We start from the raw sequence: 19,450 nt of genomic DNA on the forward strand, positions 1-19,450 counted from the left end.
TAGTCTTATAAAATTATTTTTCATCTGTTACATTCTTCTACCACCATGCTAATGGTGGGATCTGTTTCCTGGCATGATCTATGATTTGCATACCCCAAACAAATACATCTACACAGAAAGTACTATTCACTAAAGATTAATACTACTATCCAGCACCCAGTCATGCAGGTTTAGTTCCTACTGATTTTAAAAGGGACATAGCATGCATAACTTATATATAACAACCCAAGATTACAGAATACTATAAAATGCACAAGAAACAACAAATGTCATTTTGCCATTTTCTACATCACTACAGAATTATTTTACCCCATTTCTACTACACTAGTGCAGGCATCCCCAACCTTCGGCCCTCCAGATGTTTTGGACTACAATTCCCATCATCCCTGACCACTGGTCCTGTTAGCTAGGGATCATGGGAGTTGTAGGCCAAAACATCTGGAGGGCCGCAGGTTGGGGATGTCTGCTGTAGTGTTTACTACTTCATTAGATATAATGTGGTAATATGGATTCAACTTTTTGGGATGGGGAAGTGGCATTGGGTTCCATGAAGGCCCTTCTCCTCTCTGGATAGCCCTCAGCCATGCAGACATTGCCCATTATGCAGGATTGGAGATTCATAAAGACCTGCCATCCCCCTTAACCTTCCCTGAGTCCCTTCCTGCTCTTTGGGCTTAGAGCCCCTGACTGCATCCACATGAAGTCATGCTCACACACTGCAGGACAAATTCTCCTGTTTTTAAGAAGCATAATCAGCCTGGGTAGTGATGGTGGGTGGATCCCTCTTCTCCCAGTTCTCCTTGGGGTGGCTCAGAATGTGTCAAAGAACTCCCCCACCCCAGTAATCAGATATTCAAAGTGGTTTCAAGTCGTTCTGGACCCTTTCCAAGCCTCTTGTGAGTCTCCCCCATAACCCACAACTCCTCAAGCCTCTAGGCCCCAATCATACCTGGAATATACATCTGATTGGCCACCTTGAGAACAGAATGCTGGACTAGATGAGCCATTGGCCTCATTCAGTAGGTTCTTCTTATGTTCTAAAGAAGCTGTCAGGAGCTGTTTTCAGGATATGAGGTGTCATAAATATGTGAAAGACGCCCAGCTCTACCTCTCTGTTCCATCTGAATCAGGACAATTGGTTAAGGTAGAGGTTTTCAAGCTTTTTGAGTCCACGGCTCCCTTGACTAATTACATTCTTTCTGCGGCACCCCGTGTGGCTCAGGAGCCCAGTTATGCCACCCCTTGCCTGCAGAGCTGGCAGCCTCTCGCCCTTTTTTGAACACATTCCCTTGTGTAGTGTTCCCTCAGCCTCCACTCCTCTCCCCTCTCCTTGTGAGTCCTTCGGGCAGCTGCTGCTGCTGCTGCAATAAACAACTGTGCAAATCTTTGGAAGGCAGAGATGTGAGAGGGCATAAGGAGAGGGAGGGAAGGAAAGAGAGACAGAGGCCAGTGTTGCCCACGCTACCCTTGACTATCATTCAAGGCACCCCTGGGTGCAATGGAACACTGGTTGAAAACCACTGGGTTAAGGTGTTAGGCCAGTACCTAGAGGTGATGATGGACTGAAATGGACCAATAAATTGAAGCTAAATCCTAAAAAGACAGGAATGTTTGGTGTCCCAAGTTCTTGAGTCAGGGAGGTGGGGAGACAGCCTGTCATAGATGGTGTTGCATTCCTCTGGAAGAAGCAGGTCCACAGCCTGGGAGTTCTCCTGAGTTCAGCCTTATCACTGGAGGCTAGTAGTGCCTTTTTCCAGCTCTGGCTGGTTCACCAGTTACAGCCTCTTTTGACCAGAAACAACTTGGCCACAGTACTCAATGCTCCAGACTGGATTATTGCAATGTGCTCTACATGGGGCTGCCCTTGAATATGATTTGGAAACATCAGCTGGTCCAAAATGCAGCAGCCAGACTACTGGCTGGAGTTCACTTCAGAACTCTTATAACCCCTGTTTCAAAACAGTTGGTCCACTTGCGACATCCTGTCTAGACCCAGTTCAAGCTGCTTATACTAGTGTTGAAAATCCTAAGCAACTTGGGCCCCAAATATCTGAAAGACCAATTCCTTCCTTGCAGACCCTCTTGGGTGTTACAATCAGTGGAGAGGGTAGTTCCACATTCCTCATAGGTTCAGGGGTTGGTGAGCTGGGAAAGGATATTCCCTGTGCCAGGCCAAAAGTTGAGGAATTTCCTCCCCACATTTGGCAGCTTCATGGTACAGCTTTCATTGTATGCTGAACCTACACCTCTTTACCCTGACAATTGAGATGTATGTTTAGGCCCAATCTAGTTGCGATTGTAATTTCTTTTAAATTTATAGTGCTGTATTTATATTTCTGTAACATAACCTGGGCCCTTCTGGTGAGGGACTGGTGGTGGTAGTAGTAGTAGTAGTAGTAGTAGTAAATACAAATAGATGGTTCTGCTCAAGTGCCAAACATAAGATTCTGTTTTGACTGCAGAGGGCTGTAAGCAACTACTTTTGCAGCCACAGTTAAAGCAGCTATTTGAGATTGGACAGCTTCCCCTTATAAATAATAACTCCATACAATGCACCTGCTCTGAGCCCTGCAGGCCAATGATATTGATCTTGCAAGAATGATTGCCTAATTTTAATTGCCTTTGTCATTTTTGCATAGGACACTCACACAAAACAAGGCTGGAGATGCAAGATGAAAACATTAAAGCTAAATGTTTTCAAATGTCAATGAAAAATACATTTTAACAGATTACTGTTGGATATGTGGGTGTGGGTTTCTTCAGTTTAATAGTATCCTTTAATGTGTTTCTCCTGAGATGAGTGGGCACATGAGCTTTCAGGTGCAATTAGTGATGTGGTATGTCGTTTGCAGCTATTGTTTTAGAAAAAACATTCTTATTTCAAGGGTGATTACTGCTGCCCTTTTTTTATCAGCTGTCGGCAACTCTGATGTTAAAAATTTAAAGGTATTGCAATGTTTCAAGCAAGTCCTCAAATGAATAGACTAGTAAAATTCTAAATAAGTAACTAAAAAGTGTTGTGAAGAGGATCAGTAATTGGTTGTTTGTAGATGCAAGATTTTAGTAATTGATGGTGTTTTATATCTGCTTATTATCTCTGTCTCCAATAGACTCTCAAAGTGACATAGCAGGGTAAAAAATAAAATAAAATTGCAGGAGCAAAAGTGTTAGAATAAGGAATACCTGGGTAGGACCACACCCTCCCCAAAGGCCCAGTCAATGCTTGGGATTCATTGTGGATCCAGCTTTTATCCTGGATTCCCATAGAGCACTCCAGAAACAACAGACATAGGCTATTCTAGAGCCTAGGCAGATACTTTAGGGGTGGGGGTGGCCCCGGTCTTCCCCCTCCCCAGGGCTTATTTCTTTCGTTATGTTCTAAAATGAAGATAGTTGTCAGGCCTGGCATTTAAACAATGTTCTCTCCTGCTGTCAAAGGGAAAAAACTGTCTCAAAAACCTGCCTCATTTCAGAAGGAGCGATTTGAGAATTAGACTAATTAGAGCAATAGTGCAAACTAAGAGAAATGTTTAAAGTGAGCAAGGCCAATATCATCCACTGAAACATTACTCATGCCAAAAGCATAAAATGCAGCAGCAGAGCTCTCCTGGTGATGCACTACTATTTATTTATTTCAACAATTTATATATACTGTACTCCCTGACACAGTAGTCTCTAAGCAGTGCTCACCAGGACGGGGGGGGGGCAGGCCTGGGTTGGCCGCAACCCCTCCTGGCAAGCAGCAGAAGCGCCCCACTACTGCTGATGCTGCCCTGCCTGCTCTATTTTTTTTTTCAAACTCTCAGCCCTAGTAGTTAGTTAACAGTGCATTCTTAAACATTCCTATTCGAAATAAACATATTGATTACAGTGACACTTTCCCTCAGGTATATTTGTGTATAGGATTGCAACCTCCTGTTAAAAAAAGAAACACCAACTTTCTTTCATTTTAAGGGGGGAGGACACTTAATTGCAAATTAGTTTGAAAGAAACTGAAACCTCCATTGAGCCTTTAACAAGCTAAATTAATGAGCCTACAGAAGATCTCTGCCTCACCTCTTAACGCACTTGAGAGCTGTCAAGTTTTTAATATTGCCTATAACATTATCAGTGTGTATTCCTCCAATCCTGTTATGTGCTGAGAATAACCTGTGGATTGATTTGTCCTTTCAGGACCAATGCAAGAGACAATATATGACTTCTGGAGAATGGTCTGGCATGAAAATACAGCAAGCATAGTCATGGTGACAAATCTCGTGGAAGTGGGAAGGGTAAGAAAGTTTGGGAAATTGTCTATATTTATGCATGGCATGGGGATTTCTCTGTTTTGAATTTAACAACCTTGCTGCTAACTTTTCTACTTAAGTTGTGAGTTGGCCACTCCAGTCTCAAACACAACGGACTTTTGTGTTTTAGAGCAGGAGTTGGCAACGTGCGGCCCATGGACTAAATGCGGCCCACAAAGACCGTTTTACCGGCCCACAAGCCACCCCTGAACCAAGCTGCCTGCTCGGCGAGTCCTCCGTGCGCTGCGCTAAACTGGCGCAGTGCAGGGATTCACCAAGCAACGCCGGAAATTGTTTCTGTGCATGCGCAGAAATCATGTCTGCGCATGTCCAGACGCCGAAAATCGCTTTTGCGCATGCACAATTTGCGGCATCTGGGCATGTGCAGAAGCAATTTCTGGTGACGCGGACAGGCACAGATGCAATTTTTGGTGCCAGTCCAGCCCACGGACAATCTCTGTGGAAGTGATCCAGCCCATGGCCGGTAAACCTTGCCAACACCTGCTTTAGAGCAAGCACGGTGAAGTGGCTCAGGTTGCTAGGTTCAGATTCCTCACCCAGGGCCAAACTACATGTGATGGGAGATCTGTAGCTGGAACTCCAGATATCTCCCCCCCCCCCATAAAAAGAGCTGGAGCGGGTTTTGAATCGGGGGATAATTCACTCCTGTCCCCCTGCTTCTGACACTTTCCATCATATGCTGAAGGTGCACCTCTTTACCCATGGTCTTTGACACCTGAGAGAGAGAGATTTAGAAAAATTACATTTTCAAAAATTATATACTGTACTGTTTTTTAGGACAAAATAGCAGCCATTTGGCCAACTTCGCATACTCGTCGTAAAAATAGAAGTGTGTGCATGCGCGCATGTACACACACACACACAGACACAGCTCCTCGGGAAGGATGGGATAGAAACATAATAAACAAAACAAAACCTCAACAATCTATTTCTCCAGGAAATTTTCTTACTTATATTAGCCAACCACAAATTTCCTCAGAAATTTGGATGGCTGCAGAAAATTGCACCCAGGTTTCCTTCAACTTCTAAAACACACAGACAAAATACAAGGGAACCCTCCCTAATACGCTTCAGATATAAAAGAATTTATTTCTTCTCCTATGATTCCAAAAGTACTACAGTGTATTTCACTGAATGAGGATAGAAGGCCATTTTGGGGCTTTCTGCCTAGTAATTAATTTTTGCAGGGTATAACTACTTTCTGCAGTGACCAGATTGCCTGGCCTTTCCTCGGTGAAGCTGTGCTTTTCGTTTCCATAGAAATAATAAGGAGAAGCAATCAAAATTTCTAAGTTCCCAAGGAATAAGTATCTTAGGTCATGTACACTTTTATTTTCAAAAGATAGTAACAGAAGTTAGCTTTTCATTTTAAATGGTCAACAAGAGTTGTTGGGTTTCTTATTTATTTCACTGTATCATTAGCATTGATGCAGGTCAGGCTGTTTAAAACAGCCTAGGGAGTACACTGTTCAATTTCCTAGTGAAAATATAAAACTTCATCAACTATGTTGTCAACACCTCCAGGAACAGTGCATTTATTAGCTGCTGAAAAAATGGGAAATTGTAGATATACTTCGGTGTAGCTAAAGCAGTTATGATGCATGTTTTTAATTTCCTGCCAAAACAGTAGTTTATAATTTCCCCCCTGAAAAATAGACATGTGGACTATAAATGATCAATTAATTTTTCAGTAATATGAGTAAATGTGTCATTTCCAGCTTCCTTTATTGTAAATTCAATTTTCATTCTGTGTTTAGAAAGGGGATTTTTGTTCATGGTTTATTGTGAGTTTAAATCCTAGTGCCTAGACATCTAAAGTGCCTGAGCCTGATCACAAATCAGGGAACAGGACCACTTTTGGATGAGAAAGCAGCACGATTTGTGAGTATAATTAGGTGCTGTTATGAGAGCACAAAGATGCAACCAGTTGGACTGGCTTAAAAGGTCAGATTGAGGCCATTTAGGACCCAAAGGAGTTTGAGACTTGGTGGATCAATAAATCAGCTCTGCCACTTGCATTCAAGCTGAAGCAAAAAGTTACAACTTATTTATTGATATGAAACTTTCCAGTATATTGTTGTGAGCAGAGAGTTTGACTTGATGGCCTGCAATATTCCTTCTAAGTTCATGATTCTCTGACTGTAAAATTGGAATCTGGACAAGAGGCTGGCAAGCTTCATGGTGCTGGTATACAGTTCCGTGGGGGCGGGTTATATTTTCTAATGTTCTTGGTGTATCATTGCTGCAACGTCTGAATTTTTAAAAAGTATTATTAAAATTTAAGTTGGCCTAAGAAGACATTGGGTGATGGGTGAAAATTATCCTTATTTCCACCACACCACCTCTCTAGAGAGAGGACACCTATTGCAAAGTAGTTTTCTGGTTTCTTCTCTAGGTACCTAATTCATGGTTCACCATATCACTGCAGAACTCATTTTATTATTTATATATCCTCATTACTCCCTACCATTCAAGTTAACCACATGACATCAGTCTATTTCTTTAAACGAGGACTACTGTATTTTTCCTAGTCCTAAACAAAATGGATTTATCAATCGCCTGACAGCTTAAATACTTAACTCTTCCTTCCCTATATCTCATGATATAAATTAGCATTACCCCTGTTCTACATTTAATTTCCAGAGGGTTCCAGTTTTTCCTATCTTTGACCAAGGAATATTCTTGCAGGTAGCATAAGTTGAAAAATCATCTTAACCACAACTTCCCCAAATCTCTTAATATCACTGACTCATGGGGCATCTGTATTCCCTTGCAACCTCCAGAACCATTGCAGAGCTTCTAAGAGAGATCTGTGCTTGCCAGATGGTTTGCCATAGGATCTGCTCAACCCAGGCCCATCATTGGCAGGGCCTACCAGAGCCGACACTTGGGCTGCACATCAGTAGCTCTGCTGCAGCCACTAGCACCCCACTCCACCTTGCACTGAAGGGCTCACTCACCTGGGAGCTTATACAGCAAAAAGACCATTACAGCACTGCCAGTGGGTAAGCCTGTAATGAGGAGGTTGGTAGCTGCAGGAACATTGCCATCAGGACACAGCAGCTTGCTCAGGGTCCTCCAAAATCTAGAGCTGCACCAGAGTACTCCTTAATAACTGCAAAACATTCACATTTTCTGACTCGGTCTAAACTTTCCAATGCAATGAACAAAAGAAACTTGTAGATAGATCCTGCAACCAGGATAAACTGTCCTGTTTGTAGATCCAATGTCATATATCGTAAACCAATGCAATCTCTCATATTTTGCATTAAACATAACCATCTTGCTTAGCGAGTGTCAATAATGGCCAGCCTCTTCCCAAACCTATAGACCTTACTCACCCATAGCTCTTAGAAGAGGCATCCTTCATGTGGGCAGGGATAGCCTGAACCCTCTTTCTTCCCTAGATAACATTCCCGATTCCCAGGGAACACACAATGCAAGTGGCATCTCAGTTCACACATGCGCCTTTTATATAAGCTTCCGGTAAGATCCAGCTTAGGATAGCAGTATCTTTCAGCAAATGTGGGGGAATAATGTGTTTTCCAGTGTATTGTATGAAAATATCCTTAAAGCTGCTGTATAAACTGTTGTGTTTATACAACAGTAAGTTTCACTGTACAGAGTGGATCTTAACACCAAGTATGGGCTCATCCAGAAAACCTGATTGCCATTTGCCTTGATTCAGTAGCAAAATGTGTGTTTTCTGGGGGGAAGCGCCAGGACAAACAACAGCACTCAGACATGGAGCTTTAAAACCTGAACCTAGAAAAGCAGCACAAAAGGAAGCCTCCTTTAAAGAGCGTCCTTCAAAAATACTCATTTTATTAACAGAACACAGAAGTCTGGCAATTAATCTTCACTAGGACCATGGCCTCCAAGGGGGTACAAACTCTGTTTCCTGTCCATCACCGCTGAGTCACTTAGGGCTGTGTTATGCTTCCATTAGTAATAACTTTAGCTGGTTCACTGTCCTTGAGGGTTTTTCTGGCAGTGGCGAGGGGGCGGTGGCGTTGTTTTCACTCCACTATCATGTTTTGACAATAGGTTAGATTCCTGTAGAGCCAGCACTGTGACTTTTTGTGGCTTTCAAGTTTTTTATTTATTTACCCGTGCTGTTGTAACTGCTCACCGCTGCTTTTGTTATTTGACTTACAGATTTCTTGGGAGACCAGCTGCCCCTTTTTTACATCCAAAAGCAAGGGGGGTGGGGTGGGGGGAAATAGCTCAACTTTTTTCTTTCTTTCCAGGAGAGAAGAATACCTATTTAACATGTTTGCCACATAACTTGTGTTTGTCCTTCATGAATTAATCATGGAGGGGGCGTATGTGTGTTTGTTTACCCGGACTGGATAGTCATTAAATTTGTGCTCGGATATAGCTTTTGCCCTGGAGCTCTATGCATCAGGATGGTTTTAATTGCAGGCAGAGGAGCCACTGGGAGGCTTTCTCTCACACAGGCACCTGCTGCAGATGATTCAGCCCTTCCATTCGCCTCTAGCAGGGCCTGCATACATCTGCCAATACCTGTCATTATCTGAGGCAGGCTTGTCAAAACCCTGCATCCTTTAAGCTCTCCTGAATTCCAGCAAGGGACCCTCGTCGGTTTTCCTGGCACTTGTAGACCGCAGTGCACCTGGTATTTAAATGGCAGCAAAATGTGTTTTGATTGTTTTCCTCCTTTAATGAATCTACCTGAGGGACATTTAGCTCTTTATCTGGTAGCATGTAACCGAGTAGCTCACATTTACACTGTTTCTGTGGAGAGACCAAAAACAAGCAAACAAACAAACAATGCCCTCCTCTCCCCCCCCCCAAACCCCTTGCATTCTTGTGCTATTATACTGATCCATCTGCCATAGGTTCTGTAACAAAATCTGCAGAGGTCCCCCAGGAGTGTTTTGCTCTGGTAATCTACACTAATGATTTCTGAACATATTTAGCCAGCTTTATGAAGACCTCATTAGAATGTGACTGAATTCCCCCCAAAAATGCAAATAAAGCCTCATTAGAATTTAGAGCAAGCCATTATGGAGTTGCCATTAAAAATATTCTTTGAAAAATGATGTGATGCAAGGGCTGGTTTCCACAGACCTTCCACACCAGCAGTGCACCACCCCACATATACAGAAACACGTTATGGAACCTCTCCCATGATTAGAGAATCATGTTGGATCAGAAGTGGCTTTATCTAAGTCTTTCAGAAAAGACCTATGAGCAGGTATCAAAAGGTCTGGCAAGCTGAGGGACGTAAAGCAAAGGTTCAGTGCCAAGTCAATGGAGGGAACTGGTGCCAGATCAGCCCCACATCGTGGAAACTCCATTGCACCAGTAGACCATCAACCCCTTTTTCATAACCATGGCTTCTGGATCAGGCTTGATCATTGCTCATGCTGCCCCACTGTCTTTGGCTTGCCTCATTGCACCCTAAACTAAACAGACGCCAGTTTGACAATGGCTTTAAAAATATTTCCACTGACCCTAGCTTACATGACCATAAGTGCAGTCCATACTGTTTCCACATGCTTGTGTAGGAATGATGCCAGAAATATTATTTAACTGTCCTGGAGCGTGATGGTCATGCATTTATTGATTTGTACTATCTTGGCCCACCGGACATAGTTATTAGCTGCACATTATCAGTCGAGTTCAATAATTATTGAGCACCACTATCTCTGGATCAGGGTCAGTGCATTTAATGATAAAAGCTAGCAATTTTATCCTTGTCCTGGGTTGCAGCAACATACGCAGTGAATATAAATTGCCAAGAGTCCAAAGAAATAAGATGAATGTGCATGTCGTGGATCAAGTGCACAGTGGGGGATTTTTGCATCTCTGGGTTGTTGTGCTTGCTGCAGCAGTCCCACTGCCAAAGTGGCAAGCCACTATTAAGCAGCAGTCCTGTGCAAACTTACCTGGATGTGAGCCCCATTAACTATAATGAGACTTAGGTATAAGTAAACATGCATGAGAATGTGCTGTTTAACGTGAGTGATGGATTTGCTTCTCAGCAGCTAGAACTGCTGTTGTAATAAACAAAGTTTAGGCTGTGTTCACTGTTTTCCCCCATGCATACATCACTTCTTTATATGCTAACTGAAGCCACTGCCACTGTTGAACAAAAAAAATTCCTTCCAGTAGCACCTTAAAGACCAACTAAGTTAGTTCTTGGTATGAGCTTTCGTGTGCATGCACACTTCTTCAGATACACAGTGTGCATGCACACGAAAGCTCATACCAAGAACTAACTTAGTTGGTCTTTAAGGTGCTACTGGAAGGAATTTTTTTTGTTTTGACTATGGCAGACCAACACGGCTACCTATCTGTAACTGTTGAACAATAAAACACTTAAGCAGTCATTTATTTCTGCACAAAAAAACGGGGAGAAAGAACCATCCATGTTATAGTTAAATTCGTTTATCTTACTTTAAAACAAATGTAAACAATTGTAGTTTTCCAGTAAAGATGAAGGCAGATCTGATAGATAACTTTTTTTAAAAAAAAGATGCTTCATAAAATTTAGCAGCTTAAAATCTTTAATCTGACATCAGTAAATAAGATCATGTTTCTTACCAATCAAACCAGATTTCCGCTCTCTAAATGTACAACCAGAAATTACAAGTTGGCTTTATTCCATCATGCATAGCAGGAGCAAAATCCTTAGGGGGAACAATTGGCTGTTATTCTCCAGGAAGCTAGGCAGACTCTTCTATAATCGTTTAATAAAGATGTCCCCAAATCAACAGTGCTTGCCTCGCTGAGCAGGGCAGCATAAAACATGTGCAGAACATTGCCCTTTGTAACACCAAGAGAAGGTCTGATTGGTTTTCCATTTATCTTGCATGCTGTTTTCTACTAGAGAGTGATGCTCTAGATCCTAGAATGTATAAAATCAATAGCGATTCATATCTTAAGCCTTTCTGAACCAATTAAGGGTATCCAGTTAGAAAAGTGCAAATAACTGGTCTTGATGAAAATACACAAATATGTGAGGAGGTTTAGATATTAAGAAAGGAGCAGAATTAACAAGCTAGTGTCCTTCGACAAGGTGGTGTCAGGCTGTCTTGTACACTGCTGCCACAGTATGTAGATTATACATTTTTGGTAGTCTAATTTACTTATGTTTTAACTAAAGAAAAGTCTTGAAAGTGTTAGGGCCAAGCTCTTTGCATCTTTGCATCTGACCTGCAGGATTTTTTTATAAATGCAAAATGCATCAGCTAAAACAGATTGGTAATTAACAGGATCAGAGCAAGCATGAAGAGGAAATTTCTCACACACAGAGAGAGAGAGAGAGAATCCTGAAACTGGTCTCTGCTTTGAGACACCCATTGACACCTCTTATTTGTTAGCAGAAGAATCAGTGTTCCTGAGAAAAGGCACCCAAACAGGTCTTTGTGACTGTGCTTGCTAATTACTATTGTCTTTGGTATCCTAGTCTCCCACCATAATTACAGCCTTACACTTGGGAAGCTGAATGTCACAGCTGAAGAGGAAACCGTCAGTTGTGCTTAACACTGGAAGTAATGCAGAGAGACACTGAACCGCTGTGTCACATGTGTCTGGCAGCAGAATAGTGTCAATGTCAACATGACTTGGAAATTTTCTGGGTAGCATGGCTTGTCCTGTGCATCAATACTGTGATTTTTTTATCTTTAACCAGTTTGTACATAGTCTAGTTACTATGCCCTAGTGCAGGGCTGAAGAACAGGGTCCAGCTGACAGGCCGCATCCTGAGCTCACACACGGACCACTTGGACCACCCATTTGTCAATCACGTGTTGTCACCACAACATCAGGTGATGTAACTTCATATGGTGTGGTTTGTTTGGATACCGCTTTTTGGACCATAGGCCCCCAAAAGCAGCGAGCAACATTAACACATACATATAATCAACCCAAACAATATAAAGTAAAAACTTTAATATTAAGCTATCAACTATGCAATTGGAGTGCTCTCCCAATTCTTTCCTTTATTCCTTGGCAAATGATACTTGGATTCAAGCCACCTCTGCAAAGAAAGAGAAGGAAGAATTGGGGATTTGGCATCAAATGCAAGTCTCACTTCCAGGAGGGATTAACTTGACCCAGGAGCCCCCAGCAGAGCTTTCATCTGGTGCCAAATTTAAGGACACCAAATGTAAACTCCACTTGCAGAGAAACAACTGGGAACAGCCTTTAATGCTTCTGGTTGTTCCTTTGCAAGTGTGACATCAAATGTTGGAGGAGGGCAGCATGTGCCAAATTAGGATCCCTGCTGAGATCCTAGCAGAGGATGAAAAGACGGTCCTGATACATATTCAGGTAATACTGAGCTCAGGGTTGTCAGCTGTATAGTGTGTAGTACACTATTTTGCACGACTCAGCTGCTTTTCACTATATACCAGCATACCAGACAGTTCGGAGAACTAAGATTAACTATCTAGCATATAGTACTGTGACTGTAAATCACTTCTGCTGCAGATCAAATGGCATTCCCCTTTACTTGCACAAAATGCTTCAGTATTCAGCAATGCTTAACTCAATACAAGAAAACAACAACAACATGATGGAATTTGGCATTCCTATATTCAAGTGAGAAATGAAAGTTCAAACATCTGCTAATTAGTTTAAATTCTGTCACATGTTGGTTTCAACACACTTTAAGTAGAGAAGTGAAGTGCCAGTGGTAAAGAAATAATTTGTGATGTTATCTCCTCATTGTAGCAAGCTATGCAATTTTTTGAAAAATGGATAAGGATCCTGCACATTTTCTATGTCAGTCAAGATAATTGTATTTGGGTAAGGCCAAACAATTTTATAGCATTCATATTATTTTCTGGTATTGCTCTTATTTCCTTATGAGATAGCAGAAGAATCTGTGCAGGAAAACAACAAAAGAAGGCAGAAAGATTATTATTTTTTGCCTGAATATGCTTTTAAAAATAATTATTTATTTAAAATATTAATAGCTCAGCTTTCAACAGTATCAATATCAGGGTGCCATACAACATACAGTTTTCCTCATGCCATGTGCACCTGCCCATATCTCACGTCATCTGATGTCAGGTCTGGGGCAGGTAAAGCCACAGCTGATTAGGCTATCAGGCTAGCCAAAGTAGTCTCTAGAGCAGTGTTTCCCAACCTTGGGCCTCCAGATGTTTTTGGCCTACAACTCCCATCATCCCTAGCTAGCAAGACCAGTGGTCAGGGATGATGGGAATTGTAGTTCAAAAACAGCTGGAGGCCCAAGGTTGGGAAACACTGCTCTAGAGCATAGTTAGAGGACCCTAACATAATAATCCTGGCTGACCTGAAGTAGCCACATGAAGGCTGATGTCGGGCCAGCTCAAGACCATGATCTCCATGACAACCATGGTTCTCTCTCAGATGGTCATCAGTCCAACACACCAGGCAGGGCACACCCTTGATGTGATCTTTGCTCCAATGGATATGACAGATGAACTGAAGGCATGGGGAGTGCAGTGCACTGCCTTCTCATGGTTAGACCATTGTTTGGATAAGTTTGGAATGACAAAATTCTCAGAATTTTGTAATGCAGTTCGGCAACCAAAAATGCATCCATAATTATATTATAAGCAAAAATGCTTATGAAATGTATTTATTGGTGCAAATGATTTTTAAAAATGAACCACATTAGGGGAAATTATGTGTAAAATGTATCTATTAAGGAAAACTGCATGTTAGAATTCAAATTTAGACAAGATACAGAGGACATAGTGAGCAGGAGTGGTTCCACGAAGGGAGGGAAAGAGTTTCAGAAAGGCAAAAAACTGTTAATTAGAGATGATGAAGATGGAAGGGCAAGACTGATGGCCTGTAGTACCTGAGAATTTATGAAATCCCTTCAGTATTGAAACTTTTTTTAAAAGTATACATATTTTTAAAATTGCTATGACTTTTCAATGAAGAAGTGTCCCCTTGTGCAACAAATATGTTTGGAACTTACAGATCCCTATCCCTGCCCCCCCCCCCCGCTACAATTCCCAGTTCCTTGGGAAATAGGTCTCACTGTGAACCTCTTTTAAGAATTGTAGCTCTGTGAGTGGGATTAGGGTCTACGCTTAAACTATAGTTCCCACAATTCTTTGGAGGAAGCTATGGTTATTTAAAGTGGTATGGTGCCGTTTTAAATGCAAAGTGCAGATGGGGCCTTGTTCTGTTTTAAGATAAGCTGTCACAATATGTCGTTGTGTTAGGCTGAGGAAACTATCACGTTTGGGATGCAGGGACTGCTGCTTGAGCATCACAAGTTGTGGATTATGCTGTCAGTCAGACAATCCCGGATATTAAGGCAGTGCAACAATTTCATGTGGCAGCACCAAGCCATCAGCAGTCACCATCTGCTGAAGTACATTATAGCCTCATGTACCATGTAAAGGCACTTCAGCCATCATGCATTGGATGCAGTTCCAGAAACATGATATACACAGCTAATCTGATAATATAAATGAAAGGCATGATGGCAAGATGGACGTGCCCAACTTCCTTTGTACAACCAGCTATTGTAGCCATATCAGACCAGCCAGTAGCTGTGTGGTTGTGTGACTGAAGTGCCTGTTAGATATTTAATCCTGCCTCCAAGAAATGCCATATAAGACTGCATGCCTGTTTCATCATCCACGGTACAAGTTGAATTCTAAAGTAAAATTAGCATGTGTAAAAGTGTCCATCCAGTGACCTCATATGAGCTATCAATATCAACTCTACTAGAGATAACCAGTAAGTAATTTAAAATTCCCTGTGCAGCTAGAAGATTAATTTGGCTGCCAGTTCACATATTAGTATCACTTTCAGCTATAAAGAACTGTGAATTGCTGTACTTACTCATGACTGCTAACTACTTCAAGGTACCGCTGAATTGACTTTTACAACATATGGGTGTGTGCTTGGAAATACTCATCATTTCTTAAAGGTGCATGAAATGCAGTGAATGAAAAGTAGTTTATACATCTGATTCAGATAGAAAGAAGATGTGCGTGCAGGGCAGGGAAGCCTTCTAGAAGTGATGCTAAAGTTTATCCATTGTTCTTTATAAAGCAGATGAGCCCTTTCTTTTTCCTAACTTCTGTTTCAGGCCTCTTAACGGCTCCCGAGAATACTGTAGGAGCAACATGGAAGCAGTGCTAAAACTGCCGGAATGCCAAATAATAATCAGGCTTAATCTCTTAATCCATCCTCATAGATTTTGTCTCTAAACCTGTTCAAAACTATCTGGTTCATCTACCTGCAGTGTCAGTATAACACTTTGTCTGAAAAGGAAGCTCCTCTGCTTTATAAAGCAGCTGCTTACCTTTAGGGGTTCCTTTTCAGCCAACCATGCTCAATGCACAGCCATCAGAGTGTGGGGCTAGCAAGTGGGGAACCTATTTCTAAACTAGCTCCAGATCTGAATCTTTTAGTGTGGTTGTAAATATGTGCATAAAGTAAAGGTAAAGGACTCCTGACAGTTAAGTCCAGTCGCAAACAACTCTGGGGTTACAGATAGGTAGCCGTGTTGGTCTGCCATAGTCAAAACAAAAAAAATTCCTTCCAGTAGCACCTTAAAGACCAACTAAGTTAGTTCTTGGTATGAGCTTTCGTGTGCATGCACACTTCTTCAGATACCAACTCTGGGGTTGTGGTGCTCATCTCGCTTTACTAGCCGACGTTGGTCTGCAGACAGTTTTTCCAGGTCAGGTGGCCAGCATGACTAAGCTGCTTCTGGTGAAACCAGAGCAGCGCTTGGAAACGCCGTTTACCTTCCCGCTGGAGCGGTACCTATTTATCTACTTGCACTTTGACGTGCTTTCAAACTACTAGGTTGGCAGGGGCTGGGACCAAACAATGGGAGCTCACCCCGTTGCGGGGATTCAAACCACTGACCTTCCGATCGGCAAGCCCAAAGGCTCAGTGGTTTACACCACAGGGCCATCCACGTCCCTATAAAAATATGTGCGTTAGGCAGCATTAATAACAAAATGTTCTATACATATTAATGTGAAACTCTACATAGCTTAGACTACCTGTAAATGTAAATTGGTACTGACATCAAGTTGTTTTAATCACTTTGGGTGAGTACAGTGAAAACAATGTTTACTGACATTTACTTATCAAAATCTAGATTTGTGAAGAGTGTGCATAAAATTTGCATTGTAAACCAAACTAAGTTATGGGTATAAAATGAATACAAGGCATGGTGTATCTTTATAATGTTTCCCATAACTCCCTACTCCCAATAAAAAGCCAAACAAGAGGAGGATTTTGATAGACTTGGTAGGTTTGGATGCAAGAGTCCCAACTTCAATCGCTATGAAGTTTGCTGAATCGAGCATGTCTTGGTTTCTCTGCAGAACCTGTCTCATAGGTTTGTTTACTGATGACATGTGTTTTACAAAAACAGTAGCTAATGAAACCCAGGATCTGATCATTTTAAAGTGAAAACTCTCTTGGAAGTGTCTCCTCCCCAGGGTCCAGTCTTCTCAAACTTTTGTATCATATAAGCAAAAGTTTCCTTTCAAATCTGCTGGCTACCAATTTGACAAGTTTTGTGTCTCTTCCATATTTAATTCATTATAGTTACCTAAGAATGCTTCTTAAGAATGTTAATAACCCTTAGAATAATGTGATTCATTAACAAATTTAAAGTCTACTATCTCTCAAATGAATTTCCCATTGACATTTGTAACTGACTTATTTAACAATTGACTCTTCAATAATATTTCAATATTTCAGTTGTTAGGTATACCTTGCAAACTGAGTTATGTACTGCAATCCTATTTCCCTCTGTGTTCCATGGGGCTAGCTCCTAAGCAAGTACATTTAGAATTATAGGCTGGAGTGGCTTTCAGAAATTAGGCTCCATGTCTTCTAAGCAGAAGTGCCAGCTTATGAGGGTGATGGGGCAATGTCCCAATTTCCCAGTGTCAAGCATGTGATGTATCAGTAGGTCACTGGGCCAAGAAGCAGACTCTGTCCTTATCCAGTGGCGAAGTCTGGGCTCTCAAATTTCAACAGCGCCCTGTGCAACACTAAAATTTGGCGTTTCCCCCACCCCCAGCTTCGTTCTGCAGCATTGTTGTGGCGCCTCCTGCAGGACTTTGCCCAGTGCTGCCGAACTGGTCATGCTACCTTAAAACTGCTTCTGCCTTATCTCAATGGTATCCCTTCTATGGAGAAAAGGAAAGTGTAGGTGCACTTGGAGACACTGTTGTCATGAGTACAAAACTGCCCTTCATCCCTGATATGGGATGGCCCAGCCTTTGCTGACAGGGATCTCACAGTGGGCTGCAATGTGTTTCTGCATGCAGACTGCACAGAAAAATACTCTGTGCTCCTTGAAATATGTTTTGCATTTCAGAAGTACATTAGCTTGATGTAACAAAAGTAGCCAGTAAGTTTTCTCTTAAAACGAAGTGCCATACCCTTTAAGAAAGGAGAGGTTCCCTCCTGCCTTTCTCCTACCTGTCTTCTGCTGGACAGACACTAGATATCCTGGCGATACAAACTTGCAAATCCAACAATATGCAGCCAGAAGCACATGGTGTCTATACACATCCTAAGTCTGCAGATGGGTTGGAGAAATTGCTTTTTAAGAAGGAACATATTAGTAAGCCAGAGTGTCTAGACTATGCTGTTGTATGTTACTTTTCTAAGCCAAGCAATTCAGTCCAATCTATTTTTTAAATTGTTTATCCGGCTAAACTGAGCACTGTGGAACATCGGCAAGTGCCCATCTCAAAAGGAATTGTGCTAAAGTTAGAAACCTGATTTAGGTCCCATGCTGCAGCTGTTTCCTTCTTCGCATGTGCCTTGGACACGTTGGTGTGGATCAGATTCTACGTATGGAAGAAACAAAAACAGCAGGCAGAAAAAGGAAATGAGGGTCAGAGACTGGGCTTTGATAGTTTGCGCCAGACTGGGGATCTTGGGAAGTTCTGTTTCTTCTGAACAATGCGGAGAAAAACACATTTTCCATGGGGGGGAAATTGCTGTTACAAATAGCTGCCTGACAATGGAGACAAGCACTGTGAACCTTTTAAGTCAGGGATTTAAACAATGCTATTGGTCTGTATTATCAAGCAGAACAGACAGACAGATAAACAATGAGCTTTCAAATGTGTTTCTTGTGGTTTCTATTTCCCTGACTGCAGGGCTTTGTGTGTGTGTATTTTCCAGAGAGAGTTTTAGGAATTGTTACAGAACTGGCAGCAAAATGCCAGACAGAGATAAAATGAACTGCATGGTATGCTTATTTTGCATCAGTACTTTGCATCTGGTGTTCAGATGTATTTTTTCCCCCTCAGTTGGAAGCGATTTAAAGTATCCTGCCATATATACACAAAACTTTGCACATTGCTTTGGATGCTTCTACAGAGTTCTACATATTACAGGTTCTGTCCTGTGTGTCTTGCCACAGGGCCTATGGGTGGGATTCCACTTGACTCAAGAGAGCCATGTTTCCACAACAACAAACATGAGAGCACAGAGACAGTTGTGTGGAACAAAAGAACTATATACAATTTCCATATCACCAAACCCTTCATCTCCACAACACCAGGCAGGCTCTTCCAGACACTAGTGGGTCCATTCTCAAAGGGTGGGACTAACCGGAACTTTAAAATTTATATCTGTGTGGTTTGTAGTAAAAAAAAAAATTACAAATAAACATACATTTCTATGAGTGTATTGTGTATATAAGTGTGTACACACATGTTTAATTTATTTTATTTAAAAGCATTTGTGTACCACCCAACATTACAGAAATCTTTTAAGCAGTGCACAGTCTAAACACAAAAGTCACTAAAACAAAAACATAACCTAAAACTAGTTTTTAAAAAAGCAATATAAAAACAAATAACAGCAAATAATTCAGAAGATTCAGACATGGAAAACAGGATCCAATCATACAACTCAGGGAAATTGTGTGCAAAATGTGTGCAATTGTGCACAAGAAGTAAATGTTAAGTGTATCTTGCCCCAGTTTTGCATATGTGTTCCTTGGCTAGGGATAGGCGGCGTGAAGTAACCTGCCAAGATTTCTGCTAGGGGCCTAATGAGTTATTCAGTCTCACTGGGCATCAGGTTCAGGTCCACAAATAGAATCTTTTTGTCATTCAAATCTCATTACTGCATATGTCAGATTTCACACATTCTGTGTTATG

The 19,450-nt window shown here is 41.7% G+C and overlaps 1 protein-coding gene and 1 long non-coding RNA gene across 13 annotated transcripts in view; one reads left to right on the top strand and one right to left on the bottom strand.

Annotated features, from left to right (window-relative positions):
- PTPRM (protein tyrosine phosphatase receptor type M) overlaps positions 1–19,450 on the top strand; it is a 401,111-nt gene that overhangs the window by 365,950 nt on the left and 15,711 nt on the right. For all 12 annotated transcript variants that reach the window (XM_081917995.1, XM_081917993.1, XM_081917991.1 and 9 more), the window contains one exon: positions 4,174–4,271. In XM_081917995.1, the coding sequence (XP_081774121.1) occupies positions 4,174–4,271 (98 nt within the window). The remainder of the gene's footprint in view (positions 1–4,173; positions 4,272–19,450) is intronic.
- LOC309373713 lies at positions 11,518–18,843 on the bottom strand. The gene is made up of 2 exons (XR_014170149.1): positions 18,053–18,843; positions 11,518–12,318 (listed from the first exon to the last, which is right to left on the bottom strand). It is a non-coding gene; the product is annotated as an uncharacterized lncRNA (long non-coding RNA).

Source organism: Podarcis melisellensis (assembly GCF_964234715.1).
Source record: "Podarcis melisellensis genome assembly, chromosome: 7".
Classification (NCBI taxonomy): Eukaryota; Metazoa; Chordata; class Lepidosauria; order Squamata; family Lacertidae; genus Podarcis; species Podarcis melisellensis.